General features: G+C 45.5%; 1 protein-coding gene across 1 annotated transcript in view; it reads left to right on the forward strand.

Annotated features, from left to right (window-relative positions):
• The window catches only part of CD40LG (CD40 ligand), a 75515-nt gene that overhangs the window by 34446 nt on the left and 18888 nt on the right, over positions 1-22181 (forward strand). Inside the window, exon 5 of the mRNA XM_068249576.1 lies at positions 5406-5459. Coding sequence (XP_068105677.1) covers positions 5406-5459 — 54 coding nt within the window. The remainder of the gene's footprint in view (positions 1-5405; positions 5460-22181) is intronic.

The following is a 22181-nucleotide window of genomic DNA, read 5'->3' on the forward strand; positions in this document are numbered from 1 at the left end:
CCTGTCGTGTCCCGTTTTTTATGTGAAGGGAAGTCGAGAGGTAGCCATTTACTCTGATGCGTGCTGTTGGTTTTGAGTACAGGGCCTCAATACTGTGCAACATTCTGTTGCCTAATCCTATGTGATGCATAACCTCCATCATCCATGTCCAGTCTACTCGGTCAAAGGCCTTTTCTGCGTCAGTTGAAAGTAACATTAAAGGGGTCTTCTTTGACCGAGCAGACTGTATTACGTTTAGCGTTTTTATGGTATTGTCTCTCCCCTCTCTCCCTGGGATGAATCCCACCTGGTCCCAGTGTATGAGGTGGCCCATCCACTCGGCTAGTCTATTAGCTAATATTTTTGAGAAGATTTTGAGATCCAGGTTCAAGAGTGAGATTGGTCTGTAGCTGGCACAGGCTGTAGGGTCCTTACTTGATTTATGTATAACTGAGATATGTGATTCCAGGGTTTGTGTCGGAAATTTTTCGGAGTAGACAGGGTCAGCCAACCTATTGAAAGTGCTACAGAGGTGTGGGGTCAGCGTATGTCTAAATTTTTTATAATATTCTATAGGTAGACCATCGGGTCCTGGGGCTTTACCTGGTTTGATCTGAGCTATAGTTTGAAGGATCTCATCTTCCGAGATGTCTGCTTCTAATGCGTCTATCATTTCCTGGGTTAAGGTTGGCATACCTGCCTCAGTAATATATTGCCTCATCTTAGATTTGAATTGGTCAGAGCGTACTGTTCCAGACTCTTCCAGTATGTCATATAGTTTTGAGTAAAAGTCCCTGAACGTACGAGCTATGGACTCATTGCGAATGTGTTTTTGTGCTTTGTTATCAATAATCTGTGGAATGTAATTTCTTTGTTGTTGGGCACGGAGTGCTCTGGCTAGTAGTTTACCTGATTTATTACCCCCCATGTAAAAGGCCGTTTGGCATCTAAAAGCTGCTTGGAGCATTTTGTCCCTCATCATTTTCTTAACTGAGTCTCTAGCCTGTGTCAATTGTTCCAGGTCCTGCTTAGTCATATATTTCTTGTGTCTTTGTTCTAGAGTATATATAGTGTCGAGCAGATTTTTAAGGTTTTGTTCCCGTTGTCTCTTTTGCCTTGAGCCTAATTGAATTAGAAACCCCCTAATGACACATTTATGGGCTTCCCATATTGCCGTGAGTGGGGTCTCTCCATTTACATTTGTGTGGAAGTATGCCTCCAGTTCAGTCCTAATTTTCTGCACAGTCTCCTCATCTGATAGCATAGAGATGTTTAATTTCCAGTTGAATGGTTTGTCTTTCTTTGATTTACAGCAGAGGTGGATAGTGACAGGGGCATGATCTGAGTATGAAATCACACCTATTTCTGCCTTGCTGATATCAGAGAGTAGACCATGTGAGACCAGTATATAATCTATCCGTGTGTATATTTCGTGTGTGTGAGAATAAAAGGTGTAATCTTTCACATTTGGGTTTAAGGCTCTCCAGGCGTCGACCAGTTGTTGTTCCTGTAGTGTTTTTCTTAATCTATTTAGCTTTTGGAAGGAGATGGAAGATCTGCCATGGGATGTGTCTATATTCGGATTCAAGGCAATATTGAGGTCCCCTCCCACCACCACATTTCCCTCTCTAAAGTCCTCCAATTTTCTAATGAATTTCATCATAAAGGGAACTTGCTCTATGTTTGGGGCATATACTGAACAAAAGGTATATTTCTGATCTCTAATAGAGCCCTTAAGAAGTATGTACCTGCCCTGGTCATCTATTAGAGTCTCTATGTCAGAGATCTGTAAATGTTTGCCTATTAGGATTGCAACTCCTTTTGTTTTAGTGTCTTGAGAGTTACTAAGGAACACCGCCTGAAAGTGCTTGTTAGTAAGTTTAGGGGAGGATACTCCTTTAAAATGAGTTTCCTGAATTAAAACCAAGTCAGCCCTTTGTTTCCACATATCATGTAAAAGAGCTGTACGCTTTTCAGGAACATTCAGCCCCTTCGCATTGATCGATATAATTTTTATATCAGCCATTAGGTAGGAGTAGAGCAAGATATATGGACTGCACCTTCATGGATCCAACAACTTTAACCAAACTAAAACATTTAAACACATGTATAGCATTGTGAATGCTTAATTTTTCCAACCTTATGTGGACACAGGCCATATAGGCCTTCCTATGTGGGAGTGAAGAAGTCAGGACAGCTGTCCAAAGCTCCCCGGCTCCCCACTCCAAGGAGCTACAGAGGAAGATAAAGTAAAAAGATAACCCAAGCTAACGTCTGTCTGCCAGGACATCATGAGTCTAGTGGGGGCTTATATTAGCTGGCTTATGTTGGTATACTAGGTGGATGTCCACGGGCGGGTACACTACGCATACTGGTTTGATAGCGTAGCATTCAGAGATGTGATATGTGACATCCCTGGAGGGGAAGGCAGAATAGGCATTTCGTAATATTATAAGGGTCCTGATGGACAGTTTGATGTGTTGTCGGGTCAGGTCTTAGAGAACCGCTTTTGAGGGGTAAGGCTAGTATTGTCCGGGGGTAAGTCAGGCCGTCTGTCCGGGGAAAGCATGCCCCGCAGCATATGGGGGTTGCATTGGGTAACGAGCGAAGTGATAGCACCGGTTATGATTATGGAGCTAAGTTAGCTATGATAGTGGACGTCTGTGTGGCTCCAAGTCTGGGTCTTTTAATAGTATTGCACTGGAGGTCTATTCGTTTTTGTTCCGTTGGGGGTCGTAAACCATCCCTTTTCCATGTCACTGGTCCACAAATGGCTAAATAACCAGTGTTGTATTGGTTGCTATGGTTACATCCCTCTAAGCCAGCTGATTATTGGGCACATTTATTCGGTCAAAGCAGGGGGACAGTCGGCGCCGTACGTGTGTAGTATGGTGTTGATGTATTTAGCGCGCTGCAATGCAGTCCGCGCATTATGTCTCCCTATTTCTGTAAGAGCCTGCCACGTGACCGTGGCGTACAGATTCTCCACTTATTTCAAGAATACAGGCAGTGGCGTAGCTAAGGAGCTGTGGGCCCCGATGCGAGTTTTACAATGGGGCCCCCCAGGCACTCTATACATAACAATTGATACGGCGCACCAAAACCTGCCAATGGCAACTACAGTGTCAGAGGTGCAAGAAGGGGATGGGGAAGAGCTTGTTAATGTTTACCACTACTCAATGTATATATAGAAGTGATTATTATGAGTACAGGACCAATAGAGAACTAATACTGTAGTTGAGGGAGGGCCCTTCGGGGCCCCTCTGACCCAAGGGCCCCGATGCGGTCGCTACCGCTGCACCCCCTATTGCTACGCCCCTGAATACAGGCAAAATACAGTTTAGCACTCATCAATATGACGTATCAGTAAAACTTTCATAGAAAGGAGTTTGGGATTAGTAAAACCTAAGTACATAATAAACATATTGGATGCGACGGATATATACTTTAGACCTCATTAAGCCCATAGTAGCTGAGATTCGTGGGATCAACATACTATAATGTGCTCGGTATATAGATAAGCACAATCTTTTAGAAGTGCGTAGGTGCCATTGTAGTATCCCTGAGTAGCCATTAGTAGCCCAAGAGACAGGATCACGGAGTTATAGCATAGTATGACCAATTCATCAGCACATGACTTCGTTCCCCTCGGCACACACTCCTCCGGCCACCCCACCTGATCTAAGTGCCCTCGCCGTGTCCCCCACTAGCTAAACTACCACGAACTCAGTTGATATCATCCGGGGAGTGTGTAACGATATCAGTTCCGTCAGTCCCGACCTGTTGTGCTAGTGTCGTATGACAAGTTAAACTTTTCTTCCCATGGCCTGTCCCGCATATCTTTGCCCATTATAGTCCCCTTTTGCCATAAGGCCCCATACCACCCCACCTCAACTAGACATCCACCCAAGTACCTAGCTATCTAATTGCCCCACTTAGCTGTGAAAGAGGATGGTGTTCAATCTTCGTTTTCTGCTTGGTGTTGATTTTTGGATAGGCGCGGACGTTTCAGCCTTTGCGGTAGGCCTATCATAATCTGCTCCGGTTTCCACTCCGGCACTTCTACTTCATGGATGTCTAGGCTTTTGAACAGCTCCGGGAGGTCAGTAGGCGTGCGGAGAGTGAAGGACTTGCCGTTGTGGGTTATTATCATTTGGAACGGAAAGCCCCATTTGTAGCTTGCTCCTATCTCTTGTAGTGCTTTTATAAGTGGCTGCAGCGCCCTGCGCTGTGCGAGGGTGCTTGGGGCCAGATCCTGGAAAAAGCTGATCTGCTTGCCTTCATATTGGACTTCCACTCTACGTCTAGCCGCTTGCATTATGTTTTCTTTCAGAGCAAAGTAATGTACCCTGCAAATGACGTCTCGTGGAGGTTCGTCGTCCGATGGTTTAGCTCGCAGAGCCCGGTGTATTCTGTCCAATTTAATAGGGTCGTCATCCGCGTTTCCTAGTAGGCCGTTAAAGATGGCCGTCACTGTGGCGGTAAGCTGGCCCGCGCTGATCGATTCAGGTAGGCCACGTAGCCTAATGTTGTTTCTTCTGCTCCGGTTTTGGAGATCTTCCAGGCCTGAACGAAGAGCAGTATTCACCTTTGCTTGTTGGGTATGGTCTGCTTTCAGCTTAACTAGGTCAGCCTTTACCGCGGCCATATCTGCTTCTAGCGTTGTGACACGTTCGCCATTTTCTAGAACGACTGCATGGAGCTCCTGGATATCCACTCTGGTTACAGCTGTGATCTTGTCCGCAAGCTCTGTGAGGTCGCTCTTTGTCGGAAGACTGTGCAGATAATCTCTTATCTCGTTTAGAGAGCGGGTAGTGGCATCATCCTTTCCTTTAGAGCCTTTTGCGGAGCTGTCGTCGGCCATCTTAGGTTGAGTGGGAGAAGAGCGTGGGTTCAGATATTTTGTGAGCGAAGATTGCGCCTGATCCTCTTTTTTCTGCGATTTGGTATTATTGGTCCTCTTCCTGGTGTCTCTGGACATAGTTTAGAGGCGAAAGTCCGGCTGTAGACAGGTTTAGCCTGGTCTTTTAGTGCTAGGAGTGGGGAGCTCTGTGAGAACACGTCTTTACGCTGCCATGGCAAGCTCCGCCCCCGTACATGCGTAATTTGCTTGAAAACCCTACTAGAATTGCGGCTATAGTGCTACATTAAACAAGTGTATCAGATTTTGTTTCTCTCCTCTGATTTGTGACTGCTCGGCTTGATCGTCTGCAGAAAAGAGCGTCTGACCTACTGTGGCTCTTTGGCATGGCATATCTTGCCTGGGAATTTTGCCTAGCATGAGGGAATGGTGCTGGATTCAGAGTGAAAGCCTGGCCTAATTTGTTTATGTTATTTTTAATGTTGTATACACTATACCTGACATTTTGTAGAAGGCGCATGCTTACATAATGTAATATTAATATCCTGACCTTTATCCACTACAGTGCCAGCCGTTGCTATACATCTCGTGGGAGACAAAGCCAACAGCAACAAAGAAGGTAAGAAGATACGTGTAACATCCATTTAAAATAAAGCCATTGTTCAGCCTCTCATTTTATTAACGCATATGATAGTAAATTTGCATTAAAGAGGCACTGCAGTGACAAATAGCAGAATGCAGTAAAATATTCAAAATACCCACTTTTACAGTAATTTTCCTGGTTTCAGCATCAGAAACACTTCTTATGTCTATAGATTGCTGTATATTGCTGTGTAACCACGCCCTCCCAGCGATGCTTAGCCTAGGCTGTTAAGATATGCAGAATTCTCCCACCCAGTGCATTCTGGAAGACCAGGTATTACTTTCACTGGCTTCGGAATTCTCAGTAAACCAACATTCTGCATGCTCATTCTGGGCCAGTGACTTTAAAATGAACCTCCAGACTAAAAATCTACTCAGCAGCACTGAAAGGGCTTGGTGTTTCTTTAACAGTTTCACAGCATCAGAACTTTGTTTTTCTTACCTAAGCCTCATTTTTAGCTACACAGAAGCTCCGCCCCATCAAAGAAACCCAGGCATTTTTCCCCTGATGCTGTGCAAAGCATGATGGCATTTTTGATGCTGTTCTCCAGCATCACCGCCAGCCAGGCCAGCCCAGCATCACCACCAGCAAGGCCACAGCATCACTGCCAGGCCTTTCGGCCCACACATCATCCCCAAGTCAGCCAAAAACAGTATTGCCAGGCCAGCCAAGCACAGCAGCCAGTAGAGGAGAATTCAGAAGCCAGGTGAGAGGTGTCTACCATATTAAGGGGGCATTCTGCCTATTCATGTGAAATGCTGTCTATTTATGTGCCTCATGATTGCTGAATTTGTCTTGTTGGGGGCCTCATGATTTGTTGGGGGCCTCATGATTGCTGAATTTGTCTTGTTGGGGGTCACATGATTGCTAACTGCGAGACTATGGGAAAAGCTGAATCATCATCATATGAGTCAATAGCATTAAACCTACTTTTTTAGCTTTTTAAAACAGAAAATTAAAACTGGGAGGTTCTAAAAAGATGAATACATTTTTCAGGAGTAGGATGGATGAAATTGTTTATCTTCACAGTTTATTTTCAACTTGGATTTTCCATAATGTTGCTCATGTATAAGTTAAAACATTTGTATTTAGTTTAAATTGCCGTGTTGGCACTTTGTGATCGATAAGTGACTTTTGGGTTGCAGTTTGGGCACTCGGCCTCCAAAAGGTTTGCCACCACTGTCCTAATCTAATGTCCCACCATTGCTAAGTTCATGTAAATTTGTCTCCACCCAAGACCACACCCACATTGTGGTCCTTGACCACACCCATTGTTCATACCCCCAATTTTTGCCGCAGCGCACCATTCCCCCCCCCCCCCCCCCACACACACACACTCGTTTTTGCCCCCCCCTTGGAAAACTTTCTGCGGACGGCCGTGACTGCACCCGGTGCAGTAAGTAGTTAATGACAGTATGTTTGTTTATGCTGAAGTTCCTCTTTAAGTATTATAGGCAGAGCATCAGCAAAGAAGTCAGGAAACTGGAATTAGTTATTAGAGAATGAAGATGGCAGCATCCTCCATATTCCTCACTTTGTGTTTTCTTTCAAATGCCTTAGTAAGACACACTGTCAGTTTGATGCCCTTTGTTTACCTATTGCTTAGTAGGTGGGACACATCATGTGCCTACATAAAGACGCACGCTCACACAAACACATGTGCAATAGAATATAGTTTCCGATGGTGAACTTAAATACCACACATTGTTCAACCCACACCTCGGAATCAAATGTTATCATTTTATTTTAAGCTCCATACTTCTATATCACTATACCACTATATCATGACACATCTGGGGGTGGGCTTCACATCTCTACATAGTGCTTACTGAGAGGTGGTATTGTGGTTTTGTTGGTTTGTCTGTCGTTTTGCAGGTGGAATTGTGAAATAAAGGAAATGTAACATGAATGCAAGAGGTGGACTGAAAGCAACTTTTGTGCTGTCAGCTTAAAAGTGAAACTGCACATTATTTATGAGAAGTCTGTCTCCGTTACTCACAGAAAGGCACAAGATTACGCTACACTATTACATGTTTTAATAGATGGTGGATTTCATAAAAACAGAAAATGTATATGTAATGTATTTCAGTAGTTCAAGATTTGTATGAGAGTTGAATTTACATTACAATTAACTTGAGGCAGTCAAGACTTTAAAGATAGGATTTTAACCTTCAAAAGGAAAATAAGACTAAGGGCCCTTTTCCACTACGGCGTTTGCGATGGCTGAATCGCAAAACCGCAAACCGCTAGTGATTTTTCAAATCGCTACAGTTTGCTTTTAACATAGGAATCGCGGTAGGTCATTTCCACTACCGCGATTCGTTTTTTACCCGATCGCGAGGCGGAGCGATTATTGCCGCGATTTTGCTATGCAGTGCATAGCATAGCAAAATCGCTATCGCAAACGTCGGAAAATCGCCGCGAAAATTTGGGCATTTGCTAAATCGCAATCACTAGCGTTCAGCGCGAACGCTAGTGATTGCAAGTGGAAAAGGGCCCTTAATGAATCTATACTCCTATTCATGAAAAGGACTTCCCAGAAACCCTTTAAAGCAGAGTTCTCCAACCCTGTCCTCAAGGCCCACCAACAGTACATGTTTTGCTGAAAACCACAAACATGCACAGGGGAGGTAATTAGTGTCTCAGCAGAGCTGATTATCCACCTCTGTGGATTTCTACAAAACATGCACTGTTGGTGTGCCTTGAGGACAGGGTTGGGGAACACTGCATTAAAGTATACAGTATATTCAATATCAACCATTCTTTATTCTGATAAAGATACAGTTCTTTGTCAACAATGTCTTTTCACTTAATGTTTGATTTCCTTGATTGGGAAATGCCACTCTTTTAGAAATAGGATGAAAATTCCTCAAATGTCTAAGTCTAACTATTATACACATTTCTTTTGTACAGAATTTGTTAGATTTCAGAGTCTAAAAATCTGAGAAAATTGAGAATCTTTATGGATTTGGATTCAGGGGAAATTTGGCATTGGTTCTTTATACTTATTTAATTATTTATTGTATTTATAAAGCGCCAACATATTACGCAGCGCTGGACATTAGTTTAGGTTACAGACAAATTTAGGGGTGATATACAGCAATAAGACAATACAGGAATACATGCAAACCAGATCACGCAGCACAGTATGAGCACAAGGTAATGCTTAGTCAGTCACTGGATGGGAGCATGGAGATTAGGCAAGTTAAGTTCACTAAAATGCATAGCATGGGTGCACAGTAATGGAGGTGCATGATCAGGTAGCACACAAAAGGAGGAGGACCCTCCCCAAAGGCTTACAATCTAAAGGGAGAGGTAGGAACATGAAAGGTAGGGGACCAGAGTTCAGCTGCGGGTTTAGAGCACTAGTGAGGGGTGGTAGGCCAAAGTGAAAAGTCAAACACAGTATCTTGAATCTGATTCTGGACTGGATAGGAAGCCAGTGGAGGAATTCACAGAGGGGAGCCACCATGGTGGAGCGATGGGAGGAGTGGATAATTCTGGCTGCCGCATTCATGATGGACTGCAGCAGGGCTATTCGGGTCATAGGGAGACCAGACAGAAGGGCATTGCAGTAGTCAAGGCGGGAGATTTTGAGGGCATGGATGAAGAGTTTGGTGGTGGCAGAGGTCAGGAAAGGGCGGATCTTGCAGATGTTACGGAGGTGGAAGTTGCAGGACTTTGTGAGATTTTGGATGTGGGGCGTGAAGGAGAGTGCGGAGTCTAGGGTGGCACCCAGACAGCGGGCTTGAGAGGTAGGGCAAATGGTAGTGTGGTTAACAGTGACATGCACATCTGGAAGGTTCAGGGATGGCCAGGGTAGGAAGATCATAAATTCAGTTTTGTCTAGATTTAGTTTCAGGAACCTAGCGGACATCCAGGAGGAGATGGCTGATAGGCAGGAGGAGAACTTGCATTCTTCTAGTAGATTTTGTAATACACATGGCCAGCATAGCACCAGAGATGAAAGGTAAGCTGCAGTCAAGAGTAAAACAATGCTAGAACTTTTGCTCATTGATTCCTGCAGGCTCTGAAGTCTTGTACACACGCTAGACAGCTCTCGCCAGATGCGGTCAGTCGAGCTTGGATCAGGTAATTTGGGTGCGGGGATCAACACCTGTGTAAATTATCGGTAATCGGTGCCCAAGTATTGAGTTGGGAGCCCAACTCGGGCACTGAGGTTAATGTTTGGAATTAGGAGGGGGAGATTAGTTTTAGGCACTTGAAGGGGGCATTAGGTGGGGAGGGTGTAAGCTATAATGGGTGGCTGGTAAGTGTGCAGTAAAATAACAATAATGTAAATTACCAATATTTTTTACTAGCGGTACCAGCCGCTGCCCAGTTCATGCGGCAACGCCGCAACACATACTTGTTCAGCATCACCTCGTCTGAGAATCTAGCATGTGTACAGTGGTCCAAATCCTCCCTTGGTGCCATGGCCATCAATCAGCCTGGTGGATTGACTTGGCCATGCACTGGTTGAGTGCATTGTTCTCTCACTCACCCCATTCGCTCTGTGCATTCCGCCGTGCACCTGCCCGTTGGCCTTCCTCCCCCCAGCATAGTAAAAGAATGTGTTGCCATCCAGGAGGCTAGCGATACATCTGTACAGCTTCAACTCCACAATGTCATCCATGGGATCGATTCCCGATCCCTCTTTGGTGACGGTTCTAGTATGTGTGTACAAGACTTTAGATAAAGTAAGCCCATTACATAGTCAGGATGATGAGAAGGTTGGGAATCGGGATGTCCTGTACATAACAAAAATTGCACTTAACCACTTCCCGACCGCCTAACGCACAGAGGCGGCCGGGAAGTGGACCCCGCAAGGACCAGCTCATGCCCAAAGGCGGCGGTCCTTGTAGGGGCATGGGCGGAGCGATCGCGTCATCCGTGACGCGATCCTCCGCCGGCGCCTGTCACCGCTCACCCACCGGCCATACGGAAGCGCCGGCGGGATGTTACCCCCGCTATCGCCGCATACAAAGTGTATAATACACTTTGTAATGTTTACAAAGTGTATTATACAGGCTGCCTCCTGCCCTGGTGGTCCCGGTGTCCGAGGGACCACCAGGGCAGGCTGCAGCCACCCTAGTCTGCACCCAAGCACACTGATTTCTCCCCCCCCTGCCCCAGATCGCCCACAGCACCCCTCAGACCCCCCCTGCCCACCCCCCAGACCCCTGTTTGCACCCAATCACCCCCCTAATCACCCATCAATCACTCCCTGTCACTATCTGTCAACGCTATTTTTTTTTTATCTCCCCCCCTGCCCACTGCCCCCTCCTGATCACCCCCCACCCCTCAGATTCTCCCCAGACCCCCCCCCCCCCCAGGCCCCCCACCCCCTGTGTACTGTATGCATCTATCCCCCCTGATCACCTGTCAATCACCTGTCAATCACCTGTCAATCACCTGTCAATCACCCATCAATCACCCCCTGTCACTGCCACCCATCAATCAGCCTCTAACCTGCCCCTTGCGGGCAATCTGATCACCCACCCACACCGATAGATCGCCCGCAGATCCGACATCAGATCACCACCCAAGCGCAGTGTTTACATCTATTCTCTTCTCTAAACACTCACTAATTACCCATCAATCACCCATCAATCACCCCCTATCACCACCTGTCACTGTTACCCATCAGATCAGACCCTAATCTGCCCCTTGCGGGCACCCAATCACCCGCCTACACGCTCAGATTGCCCTCAGACCCCCCCTTATCAATTCGCCAGGGCATTATTTACATCTGTGCTTCCCTGTAATAACCCACTGATCACCTGTCAATCACCTGTCAATCACCCATCAATCACCCCCTGTCACTGCCACCCATCAATCACCCCCTGTTACTGCCACCCATCAATCAGCCGCTAACCTGCCCCTTGCGGGGCAATCTGATCACCCACCCACACCAATAGATCGCCCGCAGATCCGACATCAGATCACCACCCAAGCGCAGCGTTTACATCTATTGTCTCCTCTAAACACCCACTAATTACCCATCAATCACCCCCTATCACCACCTGTCACTGTTACCCATCAGATCAGACCCTAATCTGCCCCTTGCCGGCACCCAATCACCCGCCTACACGCTCAGATTGCCCTCAGACCCCCCCTTATCAATTCGCCAGGGCATTATTTACATCTGTCCTTCCCTGTAATAAACCACTGATCACCCATCAATCACCCCCTGTCACTGCCACCCATCAATCACCCCCTGTCACTGCCACTCATCAATCAGCCCCTAACCTGTCCCTTGTGGGCAATCTGATCACCCACCCACACCAATAGTTCGCCCGCAGATCCGACGTCAGATCACCTCCCAAGTGCAGTGTTTATATCTGTTCTCTACCCTAAACACCCACTAATTACCCATCAATCACCCCCTGTCACTGCTACCTATCAGATTAGACCCCTATCTGCCCCTAGGGCACTCAATCACCCGCCCACACCCTCAGAATGCCCTCATGCCTCAGCCCTGATCACCTCGCCAGTGCCAGGCCCTAATTTGCCCCGTGTGGGCTCCTGATCACTTGGCCAAACCCTCAGATCCCCCTCAGACCCCCTTCCGATCACCTCCCCAGTGCATTGATTGCATCTATTTTCCCCTCTAACCACCCCCTGAGACACCCATCAATCACCTCCTGTCACCCCCTAGCACTCCTATCCATCAGATCAGGCCCTATACAACCTGTCATCTAAAAGGCCACCCTGCTTATGTCCGGTTCCACAAAATTCGCCCCCTCATAGACAACCTGTCATCAAAATTTTCAGATGCTTATACCCCTGAACAGTCATTTTGAGACATTTGGTTTCCAGACTACTCAGGGTTTTGGGCCCGTAAAATGCCAGGGCGGTATAGGAACCCCACAAACTGACCCCATTTTAGAAAAAAAGACACCCCAATGTATTCTGTTAGGTGTATGACGAGTTCATAGAAGATTTTATTTTTTGTCAAAAGTTAGCGGAAATTGATTTTTGGTTTCTTTTCACAAAGTGTCATTTTTCACTAACTTGTGACAAAAAATAAAATCTTCTATGAACTGGCCATACACCTAACGGAATACCTTAGGGTGTCTTCTTTCTAAAATGGGGTCACTTGTGGGGTTCCTATACTGCCCTGGCATTTTAGGGGCCCTAAACCGTGAGGAGTAGTCTAGAAAACAAATGCCTCAAAATGACCTGTGATTAGGACGTTGGGCCCCTTAGCGCACCTAGGCTGCAAAAAAGTGTCACACATGTGTTATCGCCGTACTCAGGAGAAGTAGTATAATGTGTTTTGGGGTGTATTTTTACACATACCCATGCTGGGTGGGAGAAATCTCTCTGTAAATGGACAATTGTGTGTAAAAAAATCAAACAATTGTCATTTACAGAGATATTTCTCCCACCCAGCATGGGTATGTGTAAAAATACACCCCAAAACACATTATACTACTTCTCCTGAGTACGGCAGTACCACATATGTGGAACTTTTTTGCACCCGAAGTACGCTAAGGGGCCCAAAGTCCAATGAGTACCTTTAGGATTTCACAGGTCATTTTGCGACATTGTTGGTTTCAAGACCCCTAAAATGCCAGGGCAGTATAGGAACCCCACAAATGACCCCATTCTAGAAAGAAGACACCCAAAGGTATTCCGTTAGGAGTATGGTGAGTTCATAGAAGATTTTATTTTTTGTCACAAGTTAGCGGAAAATGACACTTTGTGAAAAAAAACAATTAAAATCAATTTCCGCTAACTTGTGACAAAAAAATAAAAACTTCTATGAACTCACCATACTCCTAACGGAATACCTTGGGGTGTCTTCTTTCTAAAATGGGGTCATTAGTGGGGTTCCTATACTGCCCTGGCATTTTAGGGGCCCTAAACCGTGAGGAGTAGTCTTGAAACAAAAATGACCTGTGAAATCCTAAAGGTACTCATTGGACTTTGGGCCCCTTAGCGCAGTTAGGGTGCAAAAAAGTGCCACACATGTGGTATCGCCGTACTCGGGAGAAGTAGTATAATGTGTTTTGGGGTGTATTTTTACACATACCCATGCTGGGTGGGAGAAATACCTCTGTAAATGACAATCTTTTGATTTTTTTACACACAATTGTCCATTTACAGAGTTTCCCCTACTTTGTGACAAAAAATAAAATCTTCTATGAGTAGAAGAAAAAAAGGGAAAAGAGGAAAACCGAGAGCCCCCAATAGTGTATTATTGTAGGTTTAAAATCGTATGATTAATAATAGTAAGTTATACTCACAAGTGTGGGTTGCCGGACCAGGCAACCACTAGTATCACAGACGGGGAGATAAACCTGTCCCCGCTCAGGTTAAAAAGTCGCTCTCTGCGTAGAAGGAAAAAAGAGGGGGGTGTCCACACCCATCCACCGAGTGGATATCGCGTAATGAGAAAAAACAGAGGCGCCAATAGAATAAAAATGTACCAATTAAAACCAATTAAAATTGTGAGTGGCAGTGGTGGACATGCCTACCTCCAACAAAAAGGACCACTATGATGGTTAGCAATATAAATTTAATCAATTTAGTACTCCAATAATAACAATAAGTTTTCTCAAAATCTTCTATGAACTCACCGTACTACTAACGGAATACCTTGGGGTGTCTTCTTTCTAAAATGGGGTCATTTGTGGGGTTCCTATACTGTCCTGGCATTTTAGGGGCCCTAAACCGTGAGGAGTAGTCTTGAAACGAAATTTCTCAAAATGACCTGTGAAATCCTAAAGGTACTCATTGGACTTTGGGCCCCTTAGCGCAGTTAGGGTGCAAAAAAGTGCCACACGTGGTATCGCCGTACTCGGGAGAAGTAGTACAATGTGTTTTGGGGTGTATTTTTACACATACCCATGCTGGGTGGGAGAAATAACTTTGTAAATGGACAATTGTGTGTAAAAAAAAATCAAAAGATTGTCATTTACAGAGGTATTTCTCCCACCCAGCATGGGTATGTGTAAAAATACACCCGAAAACACAACATACTACTTCTCCTGAGTACGGCAATACCACATGTGTGGCACTATTTTGCAGCCTAACTGCGCTAAGGGGCCCAATGTACAATGAGCACCTTTAGGCTTTACAGGGGTGCTTACAAATTAGCACCCCCCAAAATGCGAGGACAGTAAACACACCCCACAAATGACCCCATTTTGGAAAGTAGACACTTCAAGGTATTCAGAGAGGGGCATGGTGAGTCCGTGGCAGATTTCATTTTTTTTTGTCGCAAGTTAGAAGAAATGGAAACTTTTTTTTTTTTTGTAACAAAGTGTCATTTTCCGCTTAATTGTGACAAAAATTAATAGCTTCTATGAACTCACTATGCCTCTCAGTGAATACTTTGGGATGTCTTCTTTCCAAAATGGGGTCATTTGGGGGGTATTTATGCTATCCTGGAATTCTAGCCCCTCATGAAACATGTCAGGTGGTCAGAAAAGTCATAGATGCTTGAAAATGGGAAAATTCACTTTTTGCACCATAGTTTGTAAACGCTATAACTTTTACCCAAACCAATAAATATACACTGAATGGGTTTTTTTTTAATCAAAAACATGTTTGTCCACATTTTTCGCGCTGCATGTATACAGAAATTTTACTTTATTTGAAAGATGTCAGCACAGAAAGTTAAAAAAATCATTTTTTTGCCAAAATTCATGTCTTTTTTGATGAATATAATAAAAAGTAAAAATCGCAGGAGCAATCAAATAGCACCAAAAGAAAGCTTTATTAGTGACAAGAAAAGGAGCCAAAATTCATTTAGGTGGTAGGTTGTATGAGCGAGCAATAAACCGTGAAAGCTGCAGTGGTCTGAATGGAAAAAAAGTGGCAGGTCCTTAAGGGGGGTAAAGCCCTAGGTCCTCAAGTGGTTAATGTAAGTTTAGAAAAAAATATGCACTTACCTTGATGCAATTTCCTCACAGAAAGTTTTTCTTTTTTCCCTGCTAGCTCTTTAACCTCCTGGGCGTTACGGACGAGCTCAGGTCGTCCAGTAACGCAGCGGTGTATTGCTCAGGCCCTGGTGGGGCGATTTGCATAATTTTTTTTTCAAACACGCAGCTAGCACTTTGCTAGCTGCGTGTTTGTTCCGCTACCTGCCGCGAAAGAGGCCCCTCCCCGCAGACCTCTTGCGCAGCCTGGCCAATCACTGCCAGGCTGCGCTATGGGGTGGATCGGGACTCCCACTGACGTCATGACGTCATTCCGATGGTCGCCATGGTGATGGGGGAAGCCCATACAGGAAATCCCGTTCAGAACGAGATTTCCTGTTGGGTATTTGCACCGGCGGTGATCGGAGGGGTGGGTGGGAAAGTGAAGGGAGGGGGGAAGCATGTAGCTAGCGCTAGGCTAGCTACATGTAAAAAAAAAAAGACCTATAAAAAACCCTCCCGCGGCCGTGCGCCGCAATTAATCAGAACGCCAGGGAGGTTAATAGCTCATTGTCCACAACTCAACATCAGAAATAATGAAACATTGGTTTGCAAAACAAATTATAGCAAAACCCTTAGAAAAATATGCTTTTCTTCTTCTTTCATGGCAATATTCCAATCTATAAAGATCCAGACTGAGTTTGGGCTAGTGCGGTGTATGTGGTCTGGTAATAATGTGTGTATCTTTAACTACTTAAGGACCACAGGCTTAAACCCCCCTAAAGACCAGGCCATTTTTTGCTAAGTAGGCCACTGCAGCTTCTAAGCCTTCCCGCAGGGCCATAGAACTCAGAGTCAGCACACAAGCGATCCCCCCTCCCTTTTCTGTCCACCAACAGAGCTCTCTGGTGTGTTTATTTGTTTTTTGTAAATATTTTTGTCTTTATCAATACATTTCCAAATTATTATTTTTTTTACTCTCCGTCCCTCCTCCCGCCAGCCAATCAGTGTGATCAGCAGTCATTGGCTTCAGCCCATAGGTCCGTACACACGCCGGACTGGAGGCAACGACGGGTCCGTCGTCACCTCCCGCTGGGTGGGCGTTCCAGCGACAGTCCGGCGTGTGTACAGTCTGTCTGCAGACTGATACGGCTGTTTCTGAGCGATCCGCCTGGCGGATCGCTCAGAAACAGCCGTATCAGTCCGCCGACAGACTGTATGTACACACGCCGGACTGTCGCTGGAACGCCCACCCAGTGGGAGGTGACGACGGACCTGTCGTTGCCTCCAGTCCGGCGTGTGTACGGACCTTTAGACAGCGGATCGCTGCCTTGCCACTCAGGGGGACAGCCGTGTCACACGGCTGTCCTCAGTACAGCGCTGCCTTAGATCGCAGCGCTGTACTATGTAAATAGACGGCTAGACGTCTAACAGTCTCCTAGTGGCGATCGGCAATCCCGTCATCCAAGCGGAGGTGCTTGCCCATTGACGCGCGTGATCTCATTAAAACACGCTCCCAGGACTTTACGCCGATGGGCGTTAGGCGGTCCTGGGGGAGCCACCGCGTTCACGCCCATCGGCGTGACGCGGTCTTAAAGAGGTTAAAGACTTACTTTGAGATACAATCTATCTGCATACTATCTATTTACGTAGTTGTTATTGTGTGTCAGTGTCTTCAAAACTAAGCAGGCTACAATCTTAATATTCACAAGACTGGAGGTTGGTGGGAAGACAAAAAAAGGTACCTTGACAGAAATAGAGCTGATTTTGCACCTTTGATTAGCTTTTAAAACCTCCTGCCTGTCTATTATTTCCAACTTCCTTAGGCTGCGTTCACACTACACGTTCAGTACTATAGATGGTGACAGTGCATATGCTGTCACATCAAATCAAAGATAGCTTTATTGGCATGACCTAGATTGCCAAAGCAAGGTGAAAAGGGGACCATGGTAGGGGGACAATGGCTAAGCAGTCTGTGGACATTTTTAGGTTTACAGTTCCGTTATGCTCCTCTCAGTCTGTTGCATGCTGTGACATAGCGTGCAGCATTTGTCACTGTGGATTCCTTTTTTTCCCAGTAAGATTTATGTTTTTCTCTCATCTTTTAATGTGAGAAAGTCTGAGAATAGTTCCATCAATTTCTTAAAGTAAGTGCCCTGGTTGCAGTATATTTGGGAAGTGCAGCAGGAAGTGGTTTTTATCCTCGAGGCTCACAGTGTTGGCATAGTCTCACCTCACTGGGTTTGGACGTCTGTCTGTGTCTCCCAGACTTGATTTCGAGGTTGTGAGCACTCAGTCTGTAGACACTCAGGATTTTCCTCTCTTTAGAGTTTTGGAGCTTTTCCAGGTATGGGACCATTTTAAATTCTCTCTGCAGAGACTGGTATATGGTTAGCTTTTTTGACTGTTTTATTTCACACCTACATTGTTCCTCATAGTCCTCTTTGCTCTTGGCTGTGGTGTGTTTTATCTGGACTCTTGTTATGACCTGTGGACCTGGGGTTGGAGGGAGTGTAGAGCTGACCACTACTTTCAGTGCACATGGCTTTTCTTGGTCTTCATTGTGCAGCATGGCTTTGTAGTGGGGTGAGTCAGGGCTGCTGCTCTGTAGGTGGGCCCAAAAGGACAACACTCTCTTCTGTATCTAAAGCAGAAATGGGAATCTACCCAGCTCACCTCGGCAGGCATTGTTTGAGGTACTTTGATGGACATGGAGAAGGTGTTTGCAGAATTCCAGGTGGAATATTTCTGTTTGGCTGGATTCCGATTTTGATTAGTCTGCTCAAGTGGTGGGGCCCCATACTTCACTTCCATGCAGTAGGATTGTGGTGATGATACTTTCAAATACTTTTAAGCAGACCTTTACTGGTGGTTTGAGGTGGTACAGTTCTTTCCTGATGGCATAGAACGTTCGGCATGCTTTGGCTTTTAGGGCCTCTGTGGTTGACTTAAGGCTTCCAGATTGGTGGATTTCCAGACCAAGGTAGGTATATTTATCAGTTCTGATGATTTCACAGTCATTGAGTGTAAAGGATGGGCTCTGGGCTGACCTTGTGTTTTTACTCTGGAACACCGTGGTTTTGGTTTTCTTTAGATCAATGGGGAGTGCCCATGTTGTGCTAAATTTCTCCAGGATTTTCAGGCTATCTTGTAGACCGCTCTCTGTTAGCGATAGCAATAAGAGGTCATCTGTAACGATCAAAGATGTTACCTCTGTGGTGGAAAGCAGCGCAGCTGCTTTCACACCTGATGTCACCTCTGCGGCCATGCCATCCCGGGTGTCGCTTCCCGACTCAGGTGGGACAGGGGTCTCTGTTGTACAGCAGCTTAAGTCCACACGCCTGTGCATGGAGCAAAAGGACCTTTATGGGCGTCGGAGACAGATCAGCTGACATTGTGGTCAGCTGACTTCTACCTGTCAATCTACCTTGCAGGTTGGTTCAGCCCCTCGGGCGGGGCTGCTTGAATCTGTCTTCAGTATTTAAACCTGGAGATGTTACTCTGTCCTTGTCTGTTGTCGTGAATGCTTGTGTGTCAGCGTTCAGACCTTAGACTAGATCCCAGCTGTGATGCTAAGGATTTCACACCTAGACTAGGATATTGCTATATTGCTTCTGTTATCTGTTGGACTAGATCCCAGGTGTGATGCTAAGGATTTTACACCTAGACTAGGATATTGCTATATTGTTTCTGTTATCTGTTAGACTAGTCCCCGGGTGTTGATGCCAAGGACTTCACACCTAGACTAGGATATTGTATTGTATGGATTTCTGTGTATGACTCTTAGCTAACTACTCTGACTCTGATCCTGCTTTCTGGTCCTGTGCTTCCGCCTCTCTGTCTTCTAGTTGCTGAACCTCTGCTTGATTACCGATTACTCTCTTGTCTCACGATTCTGTACCGATACTTGCCTCCCTGTTGCCGAACCTTGCCTGTCAGACCACCCTACTCACCAGTGGGCCCTTGCCACTGGTGAGGCGATAACTTCACCAGCTCCTCTGGTGAAGTTATTCATTAATGCAGTACTATTTGCATCTCCTGCTCCTAGGCTGCAGTACAGTCTGAATCACCTGCTAGTGCAGTACTGTTTGTATCTGCTGTTCCTAGGCTGCAGTGCAGTCTGAATCACCCGCTCCTCGGGAGATTCAATCTCAGTTTCAGTTTCCCCAGCTTGCTGGGGTTTGTATTTTATTATACGGACGGCCTGTGTATCTTTAGTACCTCACCAGCATCTCTGGCGAGGTCTTGCCAAACTATACTGTTAGCATATCTGTTAGTATGTTTTCTGAGGGCCCCGGAGGTCTGGCCATATTTAGCAGGGCCGTGTAGCTGGTGCCAGCCAGCACCTCTGTAGAGGTCTAGCCTTTATTAGTTTCAGCTAGTGCCAGCCTGCTTCTCTGTAGGGACCTAGTCTGCATGGTGTCTGAGGCTCATCAGCTCCACTGATGAGCACCTGTTATGTATTTACTATCCTCACCTGCTCCACTGGTGAGGTAGAGCTTAGTGATTGATGGTACCTTCTCAGCTCCTCAGGAAGGTTTAACCAAAGCGGTCTAAGTCACTTGTGTCACCTTTCCAGTTCCACTGGAAAGGCCTGGGGTAGCTTCTGGCTGCCAGTTAAGCTAGCTCCTGGCCAGCTCCTCTGATAGGACTAGTCTGCTATCTGGTGAATGTCTGTTAGTATCTGTCTGATTGGTTCTTGTCTCTCGCCGGCATCCCTGGCAGAGACCAGCTATACTACCTCCGTATTCTCTGTCTGTATCCTTCCCAGCCCCACTGGGGAGCCTTTTGTCTAATCTGTCTTGTTAGTATCCAGATTGTTCCTTACCAGCTCCTCTGGTAAGGTCCTGTAAAACCATTAAAGTTACGGTTGCACCAAACACTACACACTCTGCTCTTGGTCTTGCTTTACTGGTATTATTGGTGATTCTGCGGATCACACATAATCAGGTATAGCGTCTGCATTGTTGGTGATTCCGCAGATCACCAATAATCAGACATCTGAGTTGTGGCACTAAACCATCACATCATCTTCATACAGTAGGAACTTCACTGTTGTGTAATGTAGGGCAAGTCCTGGTGCTGGTGAGGCATCTAGGCCTTCCCCACTGGCCACAGAAGGGAACACCTGTTCAGGCATGTCCATTGCACTATTATTATGACATGTCTGGTTTCTGTACAGTGTCCACAAAAATCATGCAGGTCAGGACTTTGCGTTCCATCACTGCAAAGAACAGAACAGACACCATACAAAATTGAACTTATTGGCACGTCTGAATGGATCCTATGTTTAACATAAGATCTGTCGACATGTCCTGTGTGGTCTGTTCCATGACACGGACCATTTTGGCCTGTATTGTAAACCAAGCCTTACAGCAGCCTGTGCACCGTGTGCATTACTGTCCTGAAACTTTGAGGACACAACAGCTTCAGCATGCCTTTCCCTGCCAGCATCCTTGTCCTTTCCATCACTGAGTAACAGTTTTCGCCACACATTTGTGATCTGTGGTTCAGGTCTATTCATAGCTTGCTGCTTATCGGTTCCTGATTCCTATCTGTGTCCAGAATGCACAGGAAATATTCTGTAATATGTGATTTTCCTCCTTCCAATTTCTCCGTCAGAATATCTGGGGTTGCATACTTAGTTTAGGAGATTTTGTTCCAGCACATTTTCCTCAGCCCAGTGATTCTCATGTTATCGTTACCTTGCATAGGTAATTTAATTTTGAATTTGCGGTGCGCAATTGCACCACAAGCATGAGAACACTAGGAATGGTCAGTGAGATGCAAATTATTCAGAGTTGATGCAGGATTATGCAAATTATGTATGCATATTTATACAGTTTGAAAATGGACCGATCAGATCCTGCCAAGGTGGATATCGGTTGATCCACTTTCAAGCTGCATTAATTGTCATACAAAATGCGCATAATCCTGAAACAACTCTGAATAATTTGCATTTTATTGACCATCCATAAAGGGCACATGCCCAGGGACTTCCTTTTTTCTTAGTAAATGTGCAATTATGATTGCCATAGCCTTGCAGATTTAGTTAGTCAGGATCAGGTGTCTCTGTACTCCATGTTAACAAAGAGTACCCCCACCCCCCTATGTTTCATACAGTCATCAAGAAACTGAAAGAAACTTTCTTGAGTTTCATATAGTTGTACAACAATGAAGACACAATAGTTATCTTATGATGAGTCTTCTGGATTCAGTTTCATGTGTGTATAGAGATTATGCTAGGAAAAGATGAATGTAAAGCCAAAGGATTTCCTAATACTATGTAACCTAATCAACAAGAGACTAACCAGGCCGCTCAGGGTGACCCAAACTATTAGGAATGTATAGGGGGATAAAAGGAACCAAAAAGCCCTCCTACTAAAAAAGCAAAGCTTGATGTAATTGCCTTCTTAAAACAGAAGGAAATTTGCAATGATTCAGTTATAAGTGAACATTTGTGGTTACCCACAATGCACTACTACTAAATATGCAAATTATCCCTTTTCGCCCTTGTTAAGCAAACAAGATAACAAACTAATCAACAAGATAACTGATTCACTCTTCCTGGACATTACACACCTGCAGTGTCCTCCTGAGACTGTAGCCCTAAAGTCTTGTACACACACGTGACTAAAGTCGGCTGAGGCAGCTGAAAACGACCCTCCAGCTAATAATCAAGTTTGTGCACAGCAGCCCCCCGACCCGCAAGTGATCCAACCAGCAGATCAACTTACCTGAACAATGGCGATTACTTTGATCGCACTGCTCCGCCGTTCACCATGTGATGTCATGTGCTGCTCCATTGCCTCGCTGCCCTTCCCCC

The sequence above is a fragment of the Hyperolius riggenbachi genome, chromosome 8, assembly GCF_040937935.1.
Source record: "Hyperolius riggenbachi isolate aHypRig1 chromosome 8, aHypRig1.pri, whole genome shotgun sequence".
NCBI classification, from domain to species: domain Eukaryota; kingdom Metazoa; phylum Chordata; class Amphibia; order Anura; family Hyperoliidae; genus Hyperolius; species Hyperolius riggenbachi.